The 20,840-nt window shown below is 65.4% G+C and overlaps 1 protein-coding gene across 3 annotated transcripts in view; it reads right to left on the reverse strand.

Annotated features, from left to right (window-relative positions):
* CRTAC1 (cartilage acidic protein 1) overlaps positions 1–20,343 on the reverse strand; it is a 32,324-nt gene extending 11,981 nt beyond the window's left edge. Inside the window, exons 1-6 of one of the 3 annotated variants that reach the window (XM_054034642.1) lie at positions 20,208–20,343; positions 10,418–10,617; positions 6,772–6,968; positions 3,820–3,950; positions 2,269–2,425; positions 143–277 (exon numbers count right to left, since the gene is read on the reverse strand). In XM_054034642.1, coding sequence (XP_053890617.1) covers positions 143–277; positions 2,269–2,425; positions 3,820–3,950; positions 6,772–6,968; positions 10,418–10,608 — 811 coding nt within the window. In that variant the 5' untranslated portion in view covers positions 10,609–10,617; positions 20,208–20,343. The remainder of the gene's footprint in view (positions 1–142; positions 278–2,268; positions 2,426–3,819; positions 3,951–6,771; positions 6,969–10,417; positions 10,618–20,207) is intronic. The other 2 variants (XM_054034643.1, XM_054034641.1) reach the window with 2 other exon arrangements.
* Between the last annotated feature and the right edge of the window lie 497 nt (positions 20,344–20,840).

A 20,840-nucleotide genomic window follows, 5' to 3' on the forward strand; every position in this document is an offset into this window, starting at 1 on the left:
AGCTCGGCCTCCCACGGGCCCTGTGGGTATCACTCGGGCGCTCTGGCCCCTGTAATGCCAGGCCTGGCCCCCTGGCCATGCCACCGCCCCCCCCGCCCCCCGCCGCCGGCTGCAGGTCCCTCACCCGCCTGCACTCACTCACCGACGCTGGCAGCTGCGTCAACGAAGCTACCGTCCCCCTGGTTGTGGAAGAGGAAGTTGGGCCCATTCTCGTTATCGCAGAATATGTCCGAGGCGCTGGTGCTCAGGATGGGGCCCACCGCCACCCCTCGGCCGCCTGAGGACAGCAGGGCACAGGTCAGGCCCCAGAGCTTGTTAGCACAGAAATCAGTGACTTTCAGCCAAGTCCGTCTTGGGCCAGACGGCCAGGACCCCCCTCTTCCAGTCCTCCCAAGCAGACTGCCAGCTTCCAGCGACCCCACCTCCAACACCCCCACCCCCGTTCTCCTCCTCCTTGTCGTTGTATCGCTTCCTGGGCAAACAGTCACCTGGTTGCATCCCCCTCCTGGGTCTCAGGTTACAAAGGGCACCGACCATAGCCTATGTACAGGCAGCTGGAGCAGCCTGACCTGCCCCAGAGGGTCTCAGCCGAAGTCACACACCCCTCTTCCCCCCACCGAGGCATTGGTGCAGCACACAGGGAAACCGAGGCACACACCGTATTCATGCAAAACAGCAAAACTCACCTAGGCTCACCAGTAAGACTCACATACACCATAACAAGGGGAAGTCCCCAGTCGTCCCACTCCCCCAGCAGCATGCCGAAGGCTCGACCCGCGCGCAAGGGGGTCCCGGCAACAAACACGGCATTGTAGGGCACCCTGCTCACTGCATTCCTTGATCTCCAGGGAGCAGAGACCTACGCGAGAACTCACCCTGTCCCCTTGGGCTCTGGGCCGCAGGGGCTACATATCCCTGACCAGGGGAAACTGAGGCTCTTTCCCGCTGTCTGCACCCGAGGGGCAAAGATCCCAGCCCTGCCAGGCGTGGGTCAGCCCTGGAAGCCACTCGGCGCGGAGATTCCTGCAGCTCTGCCACCTTTGGGATCAGACAAACTCCTCGGAGTGGCGGAGTGACTGTTTGCCTGTTGATAACTGTCTATCTCCTCGCTGGAATCAGCTCCAGGACCGGCTCCCACGCTATCCCTGGGGTGAGATCGGGGGAAGCAACCGCTCTCTTGGGACTGGAAGTGGCTTGAACTTTGTGGTTTTGGGAGTACATTATGAGGCCGTGTGGCTGGCCGGGGGTGCGCGAGGCTGGGGAGTCCAAGGGGACCATCTGGACTCCACGGCAAGACTGTTGTAGGACTTTGAAAGTCCACATTTGTTGCTGGCTTGGTGAAAGCTAATAATAGACTCCACCACTAGTCTGGGGCGTCTGCCCCTCCAGACAGTGACAGCCCGTTCTAACCCTCAGCACCTGCCATCTCCCTTGACCCTCCACACTCAGGGCCTTTCCCGCCGGCTCCCCACGGCAGGCTTGGCCCTTGGGCTGGGCCAGGGGGATACGGGACGTCGGAGCGGCTGTGAACCAGGCTCTGGCAGGTCTGGGGCAAGGGACAGCCAACCCCAGCTCTGGGGGGCCAAGCCCCTGGCCCCTGCCCCTCTCCAGCTGGATAGGAAAGATCGAGATGGGGACCCTGCCCTTGGCTGCTCCCCCAGGAGCTAGGCCTTCCCAGGTACCAGGGACAGGCCGGGAGAGGCAGTGAGTGCAGGGGCCAGCCATGGGCAAATCCATCCGGATGCTGTCCCCAATGCCCACGGAGCAACCCTGGCAGCTGCCCGCATGGCGCCATCCTTGCGAACCAACTGCCCACGCGATTTGCTGCGGAGACCAGGCACTCCCGGGGCAAGGGTCGGAGATGGAGCAAGACAGCCCAGGGGGAGTCCTTGGAGCCCAGACTCCCTACCGGGGCGGGGGGGGGGGGGCTGGCTCCAGGCCCCTCGCTCTGGGGATTGTCCTCATGCAGCCCCCCTTCCTGGGCAGGAGTCACAGATGGTGCTGTCACCCAGCCCAGAGACAGCCCCAGCACCCTGTGTGCCAGGCATGCCACCTGCTCTATGGGTAGCCCCACGCCGTGCCTCCCCACGGGCCCCTCCCGCAGCACCCCATCCCCGTGGGGCCCTCCCCACAGACCCCTCCCCACGGGCCCCTCCCGCAGCACCCCATCCCCGTGGGGCCCTCCCCACAGACCCCTCCCCACGGGCCCCTCCCGCAGCACCCCGTCCCCGCGCCGTAGGCCTCAGCCCCACACAGGCTGCCCAGGACCTGTGTATTTGTTGACCCCGGCCTCGGCGGCGACGTCAGTCAGCACCACAATGCCGCGAGCAGGGTCGCTGGCGGCCACGTCCATCTCCAACAGCGCGTGGGGGCCCAGGTTGCCATTGGCATAGTTGGCGATGTAGATGGCGTATCGGCCGGAGCCCTGTGGGCAAGGGGCAGGTGGGTGAGGGCAGAGCCAGGTTGGCCAGGCCCCTCCCCGGCTCCCAGCCTGCAGCCGGCTGCGACACCCTGGCTGGGCCGGGGGCAGGGTCCTGGTGGTGTCCCCCTCCCCAGTGGTGGCACTGCAGCCTGCGGGCTCTGGCCAGCCCCGCAGGGAGCGGATTAAGCCCCGCAGCACGGCTGGAGGTGACTGCAGCCGGGTCAGGGCCCTGGGCCCCACGCTCGGCTGCTGTTCCCTGGGGGTCCGTGCTGCTCTCGCTGCCCCCAGCCCTGCTGGGACAGTTGCTCGAGAGCTGAGCCTGGGGCGGGGGACCACTCGAGGCCCAGACCTGCCAAGATTCGATGTCTGTCCGGCTGCCCCCCTGCATGCTGGGAGTGCTCATGCTGTGTCCCCCCTGACCGCGCCACAGCTCTACTCCACTGCCCCCCACCTAGCCCGCCCCCCACGTCTCAGTCCTGCTCCCCTCCACCTGCCCCCATCTCCACCCCATGGCTTAGCCCCACTCCCCCAACCCCCTTCCTCCCTAGTCCTCACCGCATGGTACAGCCCCACTTCCCCTTACCTGACCCCCAAGCCTCCCGCTCCGCTAAGGTGACCAGATGTCCTGATTTTATAGGGACAGTCCCGATTTTGGGTTTTTTTTATATAGGTTCCTATTACCCCCCACCCCCATCCTGATTTTTCACACTGGCTATCTGGTCATCCTGACTCCGCAGTTTGGCTGGGCTCCCCTGCCACCTACTATCCCACCCCACCCCGCCTCTTGGCCCCACTCCCCCATACCTCGCAGCCTGGCTTTGCACCCCGCCCCACCCCCTGGGGAGACCCTGCTCCCCCACACTCCCCCGCCCCCTCCCATTGTTCCCCTGCAGCAGCTGGGCCCTGATTTAGTGATAATCGTTGGAAAACAAACAGCAGGAGGAGGAGGAAGAAGAAAGAGCAGGTGACAGGAGCATAAATCATCCGACAGGCACTTTCTCAGCAAGAGGCAACTCTGGGAAAGGCTCCAGGGCCCTGACACCTCAAGGGGGGTGGGGAGAGAAACATAGCGCCCTGGAGGGAGCCTGGGGCCCGGACACCTCAACAGCGGGGGTTGGGGGGACCTAGCGCCCTGACACCCCAACAGCCGGGGGAGAGCCTGGGGCCCTGACACCCCGACAGTGTGGGGGGGGACTTAGGGGGCAGAGGGCTCAGGCCGGGATGGGAGAGGCCCGGAAGTGCCACCTTGTTCCCGCACACCCAGCGACAGCCTGGGGGCAGGGGGAGTTTGGGGAACAGAGCCTGACCCGGGCTGTAAAGAAGTCCCCTACCCCATGACCCCGCTGCGCCCACTCCCCAGCCCCGAGGGCCACCAGCCGGGCTCGCTGTCCACTCACCGCCCTGTCCACGCAGGCCACCGAGCGCCCAGCGAAGCGGCTGGCCACTGCCCGGTTCACCTCGTCGCTCAGGAGGTCCTCCCAGCGCCCAGCCCGGAACTTGAACAGCTTGTCCGTGTAGGTGGCCAGACCTGGGGGAGAGAGGGAGTCAGGGGGGCAGGGAGAGGAGCAGGGGACGGGACGGCTCGGCGTGGATCTGCCCAGGCAGGGGGCAAGGTGCGGGGGGGCTGCCACGCCCTGCAGAACCCCCACTGTACTGCCCTGGGGAGATCACAGCACCCAGGCCCTGCTCTCTTGAGCCCCCCAGCCCGCAGCCCCAGGGGGCAGGTGCCCAGTGGCGTGGGGCAGGGGCTGCTCTCCAGCGAAGGGCTGCCCAGCAGAATGAACTCATTAAGGTGAGCTGTGCGGAGCCTGTAGATCATACAGGGGAGGGGGGAAATCGATAGCCGGGCCCGCGGCCGCACGGCCAGCCGACAGGAGTAATGGGAGTGCTTGATTTAGGGACAGGCAACGCGCTGGCAGCTGCAACCGGGGTAATTAGGTGTGTCAGGAAGACGGATCCATGGTGAGCAGTTCAGGCTGATGGCCACATGCCCCCGTTCGGCAGGGCCCCTGCTGCAAGGAAAAACAAGGGGGGAGCCCACTGACGGGGGCCTGTGCCCTTCCCAAGGAGCCTGGAGGACCCGATCTCAGACACTCGGAGAGCAGCACCAAAGCCAGGCCAGGAGGGTCCCTGTCCAGCTCAGAGCTCAATGCACCGGGGCCCAGCACCCCGAGGTGGAGGCACCCGGCAAGGCCAGGGGCCTGGCAGAGCCCACAGAGACCCTCCGTGACCAGAGCTGGGTGCCCTGCAGGGACGGGCAGCCGGGAGCTCCCGCTGCAGTGGCTGGGCAGGCTGGCGCAGCCCCGCGCGCTGGTGACCTGTCGCCAAGGGGAGATCCCGGGGCCAGGTGTTCGGAGGAGATCCCGGCGCACAACGGCCCCTGCCTCTGGGAACCAGGACATTAGCGGGGCAGGAAGGGCTGGCAGGCCCTTGGAGAGCCATTGGACCTGCCAGTCTCACTTGGTGACGTGCCCGCACACCGCTGAGGGCACTGCCAGGCCCCCGTGACTCTGGCACCGCTCCCATCACGGCAGCACTCGGCACCGTCACACCCCTCCCCTCTCCCTGGCAAGGCGCCCCATCACTGTCCCTGGCCACTGCAGGGGGCAGGCCGGGGCCAGGGGCACGAGGGGCATTGGGCAGACTCCTGCAGTGCCAGTGGGGGGCCAGCCCAGCCAGGCCAGGGCTGCCAGGGGGCCATGGCCTGCAGGGAAGTACTGGCCGCTGGAGATGGAGTGCAGGGAATAAGGGGCAGCTGCCCTGGCCTTGTGCTAGGGGTGTGAGATGGGCAGCAGCCTCAAATGCCATGGCAGGAGAGGGGGCATACGAGGGGTTAAGGGGCAGCCCCTATCTCTACCCTGGGGATGGGGGGATGGAAGCTAGTCAGCCCATCCCCCGCCTGGAGAGTTGGGGCTCGGCCAGGGTACGGGGGGGGGAGGGCAGCGCCGCGTCCCGGGGCGCCAGGCTGGGCTCGGCCAGGGTACGGGGGGGCAGCGCCGCGTCCCGGGGTGCCAGTCTGGGCTCGGCCAGGGTACGGGGGGGCAGCGCCGCGTCCCGGGGCGCCAGGCTGGGCATGGCCAGGGTACGGGGGGACAGCGCCGCATTCCGGGGTGCCAGGCTGGGCTCGGCCAGGGTACGGGGGGGCAGTGCCGCACCCCAGGGCACCAGGCTGGGCATGGCCAGGGTACGGGGGGGCAGCGCCGCATCCCGGGGTGCCAGGCTGGGCTCGGCCAGGGTACGGGGGGGCAGCGCTGCGGCCCGGGGTGCCAGGCTGGGCTCGGCCAGGCTACGGGGGGGCAGCGCCGCAGCCCGGGGCGCCAGGCTGGGCGTGGCCAGGGTACAGGGGGGGCAGTGCCGCACCCCGGGGCGCCAGGCTGGGCGTGGCCAGGGGGGGCAGTGCCGCACCCCGGGGCGCCAGGCTGGGCGTGGCCAGGGTACGGGGGGCAGCGCCGCGGCCCGGGGCGCCAGGCTGGGCGTGGCCAGGGTACAGGGGGGCAGCGCCGCGGCCCGGGGCGCCAGGCTGGGCGTGGCCAGGGTACAGGGGGGCAGCGCCGCGGCCCGGGGCGCCAGGCTGGGCACGGCCAGGCTACGGGGGGGCAGCGCCGCGGCCCGGGGCGCCAGGCTGGGCTCGGCCAGGGTACGGGGGGGGCAGCGAGGGGTATTGGGACATGCACCTGCTTGTAAATACAGCAGGTTCCCCCCTCCCCCCTTCTCTTTGGCCGCAGCTTGTGCTGTGGCTCTGGGGAGAGGCCCTGCGCTGGGTAGGGGACCCATCCCAGCAGGGCCTCAGGGGCGGCCTGGCAGTGGGCCCCCGGTACGGCGGGAGGGCTGGGGGCCGCGGGCGCTGCTGACTCAGCGGCTGCGCTGGCTCCGCGTCCCGGCCATGAATCAATGGAGTCACTCGACTGAGAAATTAACTCCAGGCTGCAGCCATCTCTCATGCGCCGAAGGTCACGGCGGTGCCTCACGGCAGGCCCAGGGCGGGCCCTCCCCACGCTCCCAGGGGGTGTCCCATGGCAGGCGCAGAGCACCCCACGGCAGGCCTGGGGCAGGCCCTCCCCACACTCCCAGGGACTTGCCCCCAGCAGCTCCCCATGAATTCCCAGTCCAGAGCTGTCATTGCGCCCTTCCGGGGACCCCCAGGCCTCTGATGGGTTCTGTGGTGGGACAATGGGACATGGGTTGGGAGGCGGGGGGGTGCATGGGGCAGGGGAAATGGGCCATGGGCTCCGTGCTGGGGGGTGCAGGGGCCCGGGTGCCGTGGGGGTGGGGATGACCCATGGGCTCTGTGCTGGGGGGTGCAGGGGGAGGACCCATGGGCTCCGTGCCGGGGGGTGGGTGCTGCTCACCCGAGAAGGCGTTGTTGGTGTTGAGGAAGTAGATCTCCTCGCGCCCGTCCCCGTCGATGTCGCAGGCCGTCACCCCGATGGCGTTGCCCTGGCGATCCCGCAGCGCGTAGTATGGGGAGCTGCGCTCGTCTGGTGCCAGGTTCACCAGCCGCTGCTGCGCCCGGTCATACTTCAGCACCAGGTTGGGCCCGTTGTACCTGGGGGGGCGAGCGTGAGGGCTGGGGCAGGCACGAGAGACCCGCCCCAGGCTGTGCGGGTGCCTTGGGGCAGGCTGACACGGCCAGGCCTGGGCCCCCGGAGGGTTTGGGGCAGCCCCAAGGTCCTTTCCTCGAAGCTCCCACTTGACCCCTGTCGTGGGGAGGGGGTGGCATCGCCCGCCTGGTGCCAGTCTGGCGGGCTGCAGCTCAGATGCCCGGCAGTCCCCGGGGGCTGCAGGGAAGAACGTCCCGTCTGCTGCCCTGGGCTGGGGGCTGCACAGAGGGGCCGTGGCGCGGGCAGCAGCGCTAGGGGAAAGGCTTGGGGCAGTCTCAGGGCTTGGGCTACATGATCCCCGCTGGCTACAAATCAGCGGGGAACCCCTGGAGCCCGAGGGCTGGGCAGGACCAGGCTCTGCCAGCACAGGGCCCAGCCCCACGGGGAGATGGACACCCTCTCGTTCCCTGCACCCCCAGAGGCAGGAGGGTGGGGGGGCAGTGGCTGGGCAGGAAGGAACGAGCGGGGGTGCTCCTGGTTGGGGGGATCCTTGAACAAGCTGGGGGTGAGGTGCTGCCCCTAATTGAGCCCCACCTGCCTGGCTGCACTGGGACTGGCACCGCGTCCGCCTGCTTGAGCCAGCACGGGAGGCTTGGGGTGGCCACATCCAGGCCTGCCACACAGCAGTGCCAGGGCACGAGGTCCCAGCCGGGCCGTGGGGAGAGCTGCAGGCATGGCCGGGGCAGACACCACATAGCCCCCCATCTCCTGCCAGGCCCTGGGAGGCACGTGGCCAGTCACCATGTATCCTCGCTGCAGGATCACCCCCATCATGGAGCCCCTAACGGTGGAGAGTCACTGCCCCCTCCTCTGCCCCACATGGCCAGGCCAGGCCATGAGTGTGGTGGGTGCTGCCCATGCCACCCAAGTGGCTGCTGCTGCTCGGAGATGCCGCTCAGCTCCCTGGCGTGCGTGGGGTGACTGGCCTCATGTGGCCCCTGCCCTTATAGGAGATCAGGGTTGGAAGAGACCTCAGCAGGTCATCTAGTCCAACCCCCTGCTCAAAACACGACCAGTCCCCAACTAAATCATCCCAGCCAGGGCTTTGTCAAGCCGGGCCTTAAAAACCTCCAAGGAAGGAGACTCCACCACCTCCCTAGGGAACCCATTCCAGTGCTTCACCACCTTCCTAGTGAAATAGTGTTTCCTAATATCCAACCTAGACCTCCCCCACTGCAACTTGAGACCATTACTCCTTGTTCTGTCAGGCCGACAGGCTCCAGCATGCAGAGTGGCCTGGCCTCCCAAGAGCACCCTGCCAGCACGCATAGAAACAGCGGGGCTGGCCCCTCTGCTCACCACCCCAGACATGGCTGCCCCAGGCAAGGCTCAGAGGGGCTGGGCCCCCCAGCTGAGGGAGGAGCAAGACTGAACGTTGCTGCATCATGGCCTCCGTGCAGGGCAAAGCATGGCACAGTGAGGGGCAGCCACATGGGGCCGGGCCCAGGCCCACAGCTCTGGTGCCAGCGACCCAGGCAGCCGGGCTGCTGCGCCAGAGCCCAGAGGAAGCCTGGGCACTTGGAGAGAGGGTGGCTGCCAGCCCAAGGCACGGCCCTGCTGGGGCCCCTGCGGCACAGACTGGGGGAGGACGTGGCCCAGTGCCAGGAGCTGAGCCTTTGCCCCTCTGCAGGCTCCGTGCCCTGCCCCCTCCAGCCCTGGGGCAGCCCTAGAGCAGGGCAAGGCCCCTCCACAGGGCCCCAGCACAGGAGGCTTGGGGAGGCCTGGAACAAGTGAGATCCCCGCTGAGCTCTGCCCACCCCAGAGGGGCCCTGCCGTGCCCTGAGCTCCAGTAAACACGTTACACAACTGGCGCCAAGGCTGGTTACACAACTCTCCTTCCAGCTGCTGCTGTCTCTGCTCCACGCGGCACGGGAGGGGAGCAGGCCCAGATCTGCCGGGGGGGGGGAGCAGCAGCCTGCACTCCCAGCCCCTCCGCACCGCCCTCCTCGCCAGGGCGCCCCAGGAACGCAGACTACCCCACCTGCAACCTGCCTGCCCCAGGCGGGGAGAGCCGAGGCCTTGATGCCCCAGCTGGGGGTCCCTACAAGCAGCCCGTTCAGGGCAGGGCTAAGGCCCGTCGCCGGGGGGGGGCAGGGGAGGGGGCACTTGCTGGGGTGCTGCTTGGGCCTCTCTTGTTCCCAGGATACAGGCCTCAGGGAGGGCGCTCCAGCCTCACCCCTACTCCAGGAGATGGGCCCAGATGGCAGGGGCAGGCCAGCAGGCTCTGTCCATGGCAGCGAGGCCCACATTCCCCCACACTGGACCATGGCACGGGGCACTGCCCGTGTGGGAGCAGTCGAGGCCCCCCCCCCTCCCGCCCAGCCGGGCCCACGTGCTGCCCTAACGAGGGAGAGCCGCTTTCCTTCTGCTCGGTCACCGCCTCACAGCACCGCCGGGGCCGAAGGAGCCGGAGCTCGGGGAGCAGCTGCTGCTGTGCCCGGGGTGGGGGTTGCATGGCCCCCCACGCTGCCCTCACCTGGAAACACCCAGCCAGGAGCTGCCCCTCTGTGAGATCATCTGCCTTGGGCACAGCAAGGGCTGGGGGGCTGGAGGAAAACAGGGGGCAGCCCTAGCCTGGGTGAGGATGGGCATTTACAGGGGCAGGTTTTCCCTAGCCAGGCCTCAGGGAACAACAGCAGAGCCAGAACGCCTGAGCCCCCCCACCCCAGCAGGCCAGGCCGTTAGCCACCCAGCCGGGACAGGGACAGACCCATCCCCAGGTAGGGGGCAGGGCACAGCTGCCAGCCAGAGCCTGGCACAGAGACCACGGCAGAGATGGAAACTCCCTGCTCAGACACCTCCAGCCCAACCGTCTAACGGGGCCTGCGCCAGCCGGGCCACCAGCCAGATCCATCAGCCGCGGGAGCCTCTTGCTCCTGCTGCAACAGGGCCCAGAACCCACCTCCAAGCACCCGCGGGGCCCAAGGGAGCCCCTGGGCAGGGGGGAGAGCTCCATGGTTTGCGCATTGGCCTCTAAACCCAGGGCTGTGAGTTCAATCCTTGAGGGAGCCACTTAGGGATCTGGGGCAAAAATCTGTCAGGGACGGTACTTGGTCCTGCTGTGAAGGCAGGGGACTGGACTGGACTGGACCTTTCAAGGTCCCTTCCAGCTCTATGAGATAGAACGATGGGTGTTGGGGGGGCTTTAATCACAGCGCCCCGGGCATGACTCTGGCTCCCCTACCTGCCACATCCTGCCAGGGCCCTGCAGTCAGCACGGCCTGCAAGCGTGCCAGTGCCGGAGCTCAGCTGCCCCCCATCCCTTGCTGGGGTTGGGCACACGACACCCAGACCAGCAGAGGGACATGGGGCCTCGGGACCCTGCGCACCCCCAGGGCAGAGGGAAGGGTGGGACTGGGAGCACCAGGGACCCTGCTCCCGCCCCGCTACCCACCCTGCCACCACGATCTCCAAGTCCCCGTCAGCGTCCACGTCGGTGACGGCCACGCCGTAGTTGAGCTGCGTGGGGTTGCTGTCGTAGTCGGGCGGGAGGACACGGCTGGTGACGGCTGTGAACATTGGCTCGCCGCGCTGGGAGCCCTCGCCGGGCCACACCAGCGGCAGCAACCACACCAGCAGCAGCATCCTCGGCACCTGGAACCAAACCCACATGGGGCTCAGTCTGGGTGACACCCGAGCGTCTGCCCCCTGCCTGGGGAGCTCCCCCGGCCTCCCGGCCTATTACCCCCTCAGCACCGCCCCCCCGACACCAGCCAGAGAGCGCTGCTCCTCGAGCCCCCACAGCTGCCATCACATCCCTGCCCCCAGACCCAGCCGCTCCAGAGTTCAGCCCCTCAAAGGCGCCCTCGCTGCGGTGAGGTCACTGCTGCAGATGGCACCTATGGCTGGGCCATGGCCCCAGCTGTCCGCCCACACTTGGCCTGTGCCCCCAGGCAGGGATTGGCCCTGTGGGCGGTGGGCCCAGGGCAGGCACCTGGGGCAGCACCTGCTGACACCTGAACCACACGAGCAGCGGGTGCAGCAGGCTCTGCGGAGGCCTGCGCTGTGTGACACCCAGGTGGCTGCACGGTGCCATGGGTGCCTGTTTCCTAGTGCAGACGAGGCCCCGGGGACCAGGCGAAGCCACGGGGGGAGATGGGCACAGGCTGCACAGGGCAACCAGACAGCAAGGTCTGGGCAGGAGACGGGCATACCCAGCTGTGACGAAGTGGGGGATTTGTTTTTTCCTTGTTTTCCAATGGTTTGCATGCAGAGGGGGTGGGACTCAGTGTCCCTGGATGTTACTGGTTTAACAAGGTGAGGGGAGAGGGAGTTTGTGGTTACAGAGGACCGGAGAGGGAACGTGGGACCCCAGCCGATGGCCTGGAGGAGGGACACCCCAGCGACCGGTGACCTGGCAACCTGGAGGCCCAGCTTGGGAGTCACAGCTGGTTCTGGCCAGTGGGCGGACAATGGGCTGCAGAGAGGACCCCGATGACCTGACCAGCCGATTCCAGTCAGAGGACAGAAGCGAGGAGAGGGAGCCCAGGCGACCCTGTTTACCTGGAGAGAAGACAATGGACAGAGGCGGGGTTTGGGGCCAGGGATCTCAGATGCCCAGCTGGGAAGCAGAGGGGCTCGGGGCTGGAGAGGGGGAGCACACAGAGCCCACCTGGATGCAGGGAGACTGGGAGACCCTGAGAGTTTCCTCTGCTGGGTTCAGACACTCAATAAACCCTCCTGTGTTACATTGGCTGAGAGTCACTCTGGTCTAGAGAACAGGGTTGCATCAACCCCTTCGGGGGTGGAGGCCCCGGGGGTCCAGAGCGAGTGGACTCTATGAGGGGGCCCACGGCAGAGACAGACCTGCTAAGGCTCAGAGAGGTGCGGCTCCAGGAGGTGGAGGGGCCTGACCCCGCGAGAGAGTGGACCCCCGAGAAGGGCTGTCGCACTGAAAGGGGCCCCCCCCACAGACCGCACGGGGCCAAGAGTGGGCACGATCTGGGAGTCCGTGACAACAGCCCAGCGCAGTGACTTCAGCACGAGATCCCCAGTCCCTGGCCCCCACAGCCCCATGAGCCAGGCGCCACCCAGAGGAATCAGGGGGCCTGGGGCAAAGCAATTTCAGGGGCCCCTTCCATAAAAAATAGTTGCAAATTGCCCCATTTGCGGCCCCCCCCCCCCGGGCGGCCCTGCCGCCACCCCGGGGACGTGGCTGAGACTACCACAACCTGAGAGCATCTGACCCACGGTGTGTGCCGCTTCCCAGCCGCCTCTGGCCAGCAGCGAGCAGGAGCCAGGGAGGCAGCTTGGCTAGGCCTGGCACCTGTCCCTGCCCTGCAGTTCCCCTGGGCCAGGGCTCACACAGTGCCTGGCAGATGCTGTCTGGGGAGCGGGGCTGTTCTTATGGTGCACGGCAAATAGCAGGGCTGCGAGGCTGGCCAGGGGCCCATGCTGTCTAGCCAGCTGGGCTGAGTGGGGACAACGTGACCCAGGTCGGCAGGAGCGGAGCATGGTGAGGAGTGTCCCAGACCCAACACCGCTGGGGGCCAGGCCATGCAATGGCAACACATGCCAGGGAAAAGCTCCCACCTGCCCAGGGTTTGCACTAGCTCTCGCCCAGCGGAGGGCACTGGCGCCACCAGGGCAGCTCCAGAGCCCTGGCCCTGGGCAGAGCCGTGGGGCCGGGGCAGCGGCAGAGGGCGATGCTGCAAGTAGCACCATGCTGCTCTGGCCTGCGCGTCTCCCGAGGGAGAGCAGGAAGAGAAGGGCGCAGGCCGAGTCCAGCCTTGGAGAGCTGGCCCAGGGGACAGGGTGGAGCAACCTGCTCAGGGGGGACACAGCCCTGCTGGCCAAGGGCGACTGGCTGGAACAAGGGGACGGTCAAGGGCGTTGAAAGGACCCAGTTCCGCACACAGCACCGTTAGCAGGTGGAACTCTCTGCCACAAGAGCTGCAGGGTGTAAAACAATTAGACAGTTCCATGGCTAGTGAGCACATCCCCCAGGCCACCCATCAGCGAAATGCTCCTGGCCGTGAACCCCCTGACGGGCCAGAGCCAGCCACTGTCCCCTCTCGCACAGCACGAGCTCTCTGCCTGGTCTACTTGTGTTCCGGCAAGAGCCCTGCTGGCCGAGCTGCGGTGGAGAACGACGGCCCTGGCAGCATTGGCTCAGACACACCCAGCGTGGCGCGCAGGCCCCTTGGCGGCAGCAGCAGGGGATTTTCTGGGGATAGGCCGGCTGCAGCAGTCTCTAGGGTAACTCTGAGAGGATGTTCAGGGCTGCGGACGCCAGCCAGTCCCCACGATGGCCCAGAAGGCCACAGGATGAAAGGTCTGGGAGCTCCTGGCTGGAAGGGGCGTGTGAAGGGCAGAGCAAGGCGTCCATCCCCCAGACTCCATGGAGTCAAGCCCCCAGGTGCTCGGATTCAGGGCTTGTGGCAGAGTTGGCTGCCTGCTGAGCACCCCCTTGTGGCCTAGGGTGGTGCTGCAGTGCCCTGCCTCAGTTTCCCCATGTTTCAGGCTCTCAAACAGCTCTCTTCTGGGTCAGCAGCACCCCTTCCCGGGCTGGATTTATTCCAACAACAAAATCATTCCCAAGAAAGCTTTCCCACCTGCCTCATGCCCATACTCTCAGCCTTTCCCACTGGGACCCCCACGCCTTCTCTGCCTGGGGGTTACCCCATGAAAGCACAGAGTTCCTGGCCCCTCCATCCACCTTCACTCTGGTTGTGTCCTCCTGAGCGCCCCCCCTTCAACGCTTGCCGCAGCTCTTCCCAGGGGAATCGGCTCCGGCGCATCCCAGGAGAGGCAGCAGGGCTGAGACAGGGCTGGCGCTCCACCTCCGGGTGCTCCAGGGCCCCAGGAATCCCTGAGATGAACCCACAGACATCCAGGCCCTCGCTGCTGCAAGTGGGCAGAGCTGGGACCCTCCTGCGCTGCTAAGGCAGCCCCGGCCTGTAGCAGCCAGCGTGGTGCCAACACTCTCCCCAGGGCAGGGAGTGAGTGGGGATGCCACTTGGAGCCCCTGGGGGCAAGCTGCCAGCCCAGAGCCCACGTGAGAGCTGCCCTCAGCCCGAGACACCTAGGGCAGCTCAGGGACCTGCTTAGCAGTCGCCGACGGGGATGCCAGCAGCCCCTCGCTAGGCACCACCCATCAGGGGGCGAAGGACCTGTCTGGTTTTAAGATTAAGCTAGATAAGTTTATGGAGGGAATGGTTTAATGGGATAACATGATTTTAGTCAAAGGAACACGGTGCCTTGGCAGGTAAATAGTATAATGGCTAATGAGGGTCAGGCTGGAGATTCTTGCCTACATGCTCGGGGTTTCACTGATCGCCATATTTGGGGTTGGGAAGGAATTTTCCTCCAGGGTAGATTGGCAGAGGCCCTGGAGGTTTTTCGCCTTCCTCCACAGCATGGGGCAGGGATCGCTAGCTGGAGGATTCTCTGCTAATTGAAGTCTCTAAGCCACAGTCAAGGGAAAGGGTTGGGACGGCTTTGTGGCCTGCATCATGCGGGAGGTCAGACCAGATGATCATAATGATCCCTTCTGACCTTAAAGTCTATGAGCTTGCTCTCCCCCTCTGCTCAGCCAGGGCCAGCGTCCTCCCAGCCGCTGAGCTTCAGGCCCAGGGCACCTCACTGAAGTCAAAGGACTTTGTCAGAGCGGCTCCGGCTCTCAGCGTCTGGCGTGCTCAGGAGGGCTGGCTGGCCGCTCCTGCTCACCCGTGCCAGGCCGGCTCCAGAGTCCCAATCCAAGCATGGGAGAGGTGTGTGGACAGCACGGCTTGGAGCCAAACTGGCCGCGTACGCTGGTAGGGTCGAGGCTCCAGCTGGGATTGGGCCATGGTGCCCAGCGCTGCACAGACAGGGCAGAGCTGGTCTCACTTAAGGAGTTCCCAGGGCAGGGGCACAGTGATTCCTGGACAGCCACTGGATCATTGCAGCCAGGGTGGGGTTTGCAGTAGAAAATTCACCAGGCAATTCCTAGAGGAGGAAGCTGTGACGGAGCAGGGAGTGGGTGGATTTGACCTGGGAATGTGTTACATTGGGGATGAGAAGGAAGCTACCTGACCTGTAACCTGAGCCAGGAGGGGGGTTGGGAGAAGTGACACCTTCTGCCCGGGAGACTGAACAAAGGAAAGGAGGAGCAGAGGGGAGGGGGGAAAGAGCTGCTGGAGGGTTTTGGGAGTTCTTCAGTTTTGGGCTGGGTGGAGGAACGCAGGGAACCCCAAGCTGGGGTCTAAGCTCCCTGAACCCCCCAGAAGGACTTGATTGAGGGGTTCTGGTTGTACCTACACGCTCTGCTTGGGACTGTGTTCCTGTCATCTAATAAACTTTCTGTTTTACGGGCTGGCTGAGAGTCACAGTGAATCGCAGGAAGAGGGGTGCAGGGTCCTGACTCCCCAACACTTCGTGACAGAAGCCAGAGCCCCCGGGAGGGAGCTGGTCAGTCCTTGCCAGGCAGCACAGGGCTCCCAGTAACAGGCCAGGCTGAGGGTGATGTTCTGTACCCCATGGGAACACCCTACACCCCAATGTTCATCCTAATACGATTGTGTGGTGGCCAATGCAAAGTTTGTCATGTCGGGTGTCTTCGGAAGGCTCGTGATGCACTGAGCAGTGTTGTTATAGTGATGTTATAGGTTGTAATTTCATGTATATAGTTATGAGGCTGAAAGTGTGTCTTTGTGGCTTAGAACCAGCCCAGGCAAAACTCTCCAGGAGCAGAGGAGCAGTTCACACCTCATCAGGACATGGATGGGACAAACCCAGCCCAGCCTCACAGGAACAAAGGACACTGGTCTAGGCAGCAACAAAGGATCTGTTGGACTCTCGAGGGAGTCACTCCCCTTCCCTTGGTCAGTTTGGGACTACGATGAGGTAATGCTCACCTGACCCTGAAGGGGGGAGGGAGGGAGCAAAGCCAAGAGGGAAGAAAGAACATGATAAAAGGGAGAGACGTTTGCCATGCTCTTCCTCTCTCTTCCACCTCCATCTACAGACATCACCACCAAGCGACTAAAGCGCTGATCAAAGGGGAGAGCCTGGCTGAAGGGCAACCAGCCAGCCTGTGGTGAGAAGCATCTAAGTTTGTAAGGGCACTGAAAGTGTTAAGAGCAGCTTAGAATGTGTTTTACTTTATTTCATTTGACCAAATCCGACTTGTTGTGCTTTGACTTATAATCACGTAAAGTCTATCTTTGTCATTAATAAATCTGTTGGTTTATTCTACCTGAAGCAGTGCGTTTGGTTTGAAGCGTGTCAGACTCCCCTTGGGATAACAAGTCTGGCACATATCAATTTCTTTGTTAAATTGACAAACTCATATAAGCTTGCAGCATCCAGCGGGCACAACTGGACACTGCAAGACGGAGATTCCTAGGGTTGTGTCTTGGACTGGAGATATTGGCTAGTGTCAGTCAGTCACACAATCCAAGGAGCAGTTTACATGCCAGAGGCTGTGTGTGAACAGCCCAGGGGTGAGGGTTCTCACAGCAGAGCAGGGTAAGGCTGGCTCCCAGAGTCAAGGCTTGGAGTGACCAAGCAGATCACTGGTCCGGATAACACCAGGGGAACGTCACACTGAGCCATTCCCATGGTGCAGCAGCAGCTCCTCCAGGGCCATAGCGCTTGACTCCGAGCCAGAGGGATGCTGAGCAGAGCTTTGTGCCCCTTGGCCTTTTGCCACCAGCTCCCATTCCCTCAGGGCCAGCAAGGCCATCACCGGAGGGCCTGGCTCTTTGCCTAGAGAAGAGCAGCCCCAGAGCCAGGGCCTCGGAGCGGAGCCCAGAGCTGGAGCACGGACCAGTAGGTTTTGCCCGGAGCTGGAGCGGAGCAATTCAAAAATTTGATTGCTCCAAATCCCTGCCCACAGGTGCCCCAGTGTGAGCTCAGGCCAGGTACCTGCTGTGGGGCAGCAATGGAGGCAGAGCCCCGGCTGGCCTGAGAGGCCGGAATGACACCCCTCTGGGACACCAGGGCTGGGGATGCCGAGTGATTCGTGCTGGGGGTCAATTCCCAGCTCTGCGGGAGATCCTGTGTGGCCTTGGCCAGTCTGTCCCTCTGGCCGTGAGGCGCTCAGCCCTGGCACACAGTACTGGTGTGAGATGCCCAACGCTACAGACCTGGGGGCTGGAAAAACACCTCCCTAGTGAAGTCCTGGGGAGACATCACCCCAGGCAATAAGGGCATTTGGGGGAGGTTCATGGCTCCCCCAGACACCAGTCCCCACCTGCACTGTGGGGGCCACTAACAGGACTAGGTATGCATCACAGCAGAGACAGCCAGTCAGCTGGCTCCCCCGGGGGCGACTCAGCCAGCCGCTGGCAGGCCCAGGACTCGGCCTGAGACCAGCCTGTCATTACCCGGGAAAGGAGGATGTGATCGGCACCGAGCGCGGGGCCAGCTCATTGCGCACCCAGCGTGCAAAGCACTTGGATCTGGCTAATTAAACTAATACATCAGAGGGCCCCTTGGCAAGATTGGGAGGGAAAAACCCATTAATTAGCAAAACCTGCCTCGCTGTGCACACCTCCACCTCTACACCAGCACCTCCCACACACCCCCGCCCGCCCAGCTCTGCCCTGGGGAGACAGGCTGCATGGGCAGGTGGCAGGGCAGAGTCTGGCCCTTGCGGGTGCCCCTGGGCAGGGGGTGCTGGCACTCCCTCGCTCCCTGCAGTTCTTGCTCTCTCCAGCTTGGCCCGCCCCCCACCCAGCTGCAGGCAAAATCCTCCAGGGCTGATGGAGCCTTTCCAGGAGGGAACAATGTCCCTGATTGGGGACAACAGGCCTCCCCAGGGATCCGGGGTGGGGGGGTGTCAGTGTGGCCTGGAGCCAGCTCCCCACTGGGGGCTGCGCAGGGCCAAGAGCAGGGAGAAGCCCAGCACGTGTCCCATGGCTCCCAGGTCTGGCTGTGTGGAGCTGGGAGGTGGAGGGTGCTGTGCCCAGCACCTGCAGGCTGTGGCCTGGCTCTGCCCGGACCCCAGCGGGCTGGCCTCACAAACACATTTCCCAGCAGCCTCTCAAAGGGCCGCAACACCCGAAGGCCTGCAGCTCCCACTACCTGTGCACTCAGCCCCATGGGTCCTATCCCAGGGGACACGGCAGGACGGGGCCCAGGCGCCATCTGAGATGTCTCACGCAGCCACGGGGTGGGGCCAAGGATGTCCCGCAGCGGGGCTCTGCGCGGCACAGCACGTAAGGACAGGGACGGCCGCCCCACGCGGCACCGTTACGGCACCGCCTCGCTCAGCAGCGCCAAGGCCAGTGACTTGGCACCAGGTGCTTGGCAGAGTTGTCTGTCCATCCACCCCAAGCCCAGGTGGGACCTGGCAGGGCTGGGGGCCAAGCTAGCTACTGAGAACAGCCCCTGGGCCCCATGCCAGCAGATCCCTTGGGGGCTGCCCCTGCCCTGAGCCCCAGGGAGTCAGCCCAGCAGCGAGCGGCATCATGCCCCAGCCAGGCCCAGAGCTGCAGCCGCTCCTTGGGCCCAGGCAGGATCAACCCAGAGCCAGAAAACAAGGGAGCGACAGGGAGGGGCAGCCAGGGACCCAGGCCAAAACAGTCACCCTGACCCTGCCCCTGCTCACTGACCCAGTCCAGCTGCAAGGGGGTGCCCCTCGCCAGGGACAATGCCCCCAGGCTCCCACCTCCACCCAGCTCCCTTCAGCTCTCCCATCACACTTCCAGGGCAGGAAACAAAGCACCAAAGCAGAGGTGAGTCAGAGAGTTCTTGGCCCTGGCTCCAGAGCCCAGGAGCAGCCATGGGGCCAGGCCAGAGCCGGTGGACACCTAGCACTGAGCCAGGGCTCACTGCCCCGTGCCCTGATCCCTTCACTCCCTCTCAAGCACCTGGCACCGAGTGACTGACTCATGGCTCACTCCCACAGGCCCCCCAGGTAGCCCCAACCTCTCCTACCCCCTCCAGAAGCTGTGCCCACAGGATGGGTCTCTGCAGCCTTCCAGGTGTCACGGCAGGGGAAGCACAGCCCAGGCCACCCCACCTCCACCCTCTCAGTGTTCAGGGACCCCACCCAGGATGGGCCAGGTCACTTCCCAGCCATGGTGACAGCCAGGCACCCCTCACAGCATCCTGGTGATGTCACAATTCCCCATGCCACCACCTCACCCCAGTGAATGACATCACAGAGCTCCCCACAACCACATGCCATGACCTCACAGCACCCCAGTGAGGTTACAGCACCCCCTGCTGGCAGCTCTGGGACAGCAGGGGGGGTCATCACTCCCAACACACTGGTCTCCCACCCAGCCACCCAAAGCTCTCCTGCTGCCGCACCGGGGCTGGTCAGTTCCAGGCACTGCTTGGTACCAGAGCCCAGCGAACCTCCAGGTACCCAGGCTGTGCAGCTCTCCCCAGTAAACCCACCAGGACCAGCCCAGACCCTGCAGATCCAGCCAAGGGCCGCAAGCAGGGGGTCACTCCTGTCCCACAGCTGTAGGAATCCAGCCAAGTGCAGACAGCACCAGCACCTCCGGGGCAGTGCTCCAGTCCCAGAGTGTTCTGACCCCCAGAAGGGGTTTCCATCATACCCAGGGGTTCCAGTCTGGTTCAATGGCTCTCAGCCCCCCACTGTACACCTTGCTCCAGCCCCCCTGCTGACCCACCCAGCATGGTCCCATCGCTGCACCGGACAGCGGGTGGCTCGGATGGGCCGTACTGGCAGAACCGGGATTGCCGGCTCCCTCAGCCCCACATCCCCAGCCAGTCTGGTGCCACCCAGTCCCCTCAGCCCTCCCTGGGGCCAGAGCTTTGGGGTCTGGGACTCAGCCAGCTGCTAATGCAGTGTGGCACTGAGCAGTCACCTTAGCATCCGAGCGCCAGCCCGTGGGACCTTGGCTCCTCTGAGGACAGCCGCCACTTCCACCTGCAGGCTGCCAGCCAGCCCGCCTGCCCCCTTTGCCTGGGGGTGGGGAGTCTGCAACCAGAGACCCCCCAACCCCTGCAAAGCCCATCACCACCCCCCAGTGCTCCATGCCCACCCATCTTTAACCGTGCCCCGGCACCCCTCCACCACTCTCCCCCTTCCCTTAACCCCATGGGGCTAGTTCCAGCCATATTGCCTCCTTCCCCCCACCGTCCCCCTCCCCAATACCCCCCCACCCCATAGCAGCCCTTCGGGGGGCAGAAGAGAACTTTGCCCCAAGTGCTACCAAGCCCGCCGCGCCGCGACCCCTCTGCCCATCGTCGTCGCCTCCTGCCCGCCCGCGGCTACTCACGGGGCCCGGCTCCCCGCTCGCTGCTCCCCGCTGCCGGCCCAGCTCCCGCGGCTGCAGCCCAGCCAGCCCCGCGGACCCCTTATGGGGAGCCGGCCGCGGCCCGGCGGCCAATGGGCTCGGGAGCGGCGCCGGCGGCGGCCAATGGGGAGCGGGGAGGCGGGGCGGGCGGCGCTGATTTACTACTTGGCGTGGTCGGAGCTCTCGGGGTGTGGGCGCTCAGGGGCGGCGGGGAGCGGGGCCCTGGTCCGGTCCGGTCCGGCTCGGCTCTACGGCCGCGATGTCCCGCGGCGCTCGGAGGATGGTAGCACATGGCCCGGCAGCTCCCGGCCCCAGGACCCCCAGCTCCCCCCTGCACCCCGCCCTGGGCCCCGGCCCGAGGTGAGGGGCTCGGCGCAGCAGAGGCGCGGCCCGGTCCGGTCCGGTCCGGTCGGGGAGCCCCGGGGGTGGGGCCGGTTACTCGCTGTTGGGCCTGGCTCGGGAGCCAGCTGCGGCGCTGGGTCTGGGGCGGGGCCGGCGTGGGGCTGCTCGGGGAGCCGGAGCACGGGGAGGTTCCCACGGGCCGAGCCAGCCCCCAGCAGAGACCTGCAGCCCCGTCCCACCCCGCTGGGCCCACGCAGCTGGGGCCCTCGGATC

The sequence above is a fragment of the Malaclemys terrapin genome, chromosome 7 (assembly GCF_027887155.1).
Source record: "Malaclemys terrapin pileata isolate rMalTer1 chromosome 7, rMalTer1.hap1, whole genome shotgun sequence".
NCBI classification, from domain to species: Eukaryota; Metazoa; Chordata; order Testudines; family Emydidae; genus Malaclemys; species Malaclemys terrapin.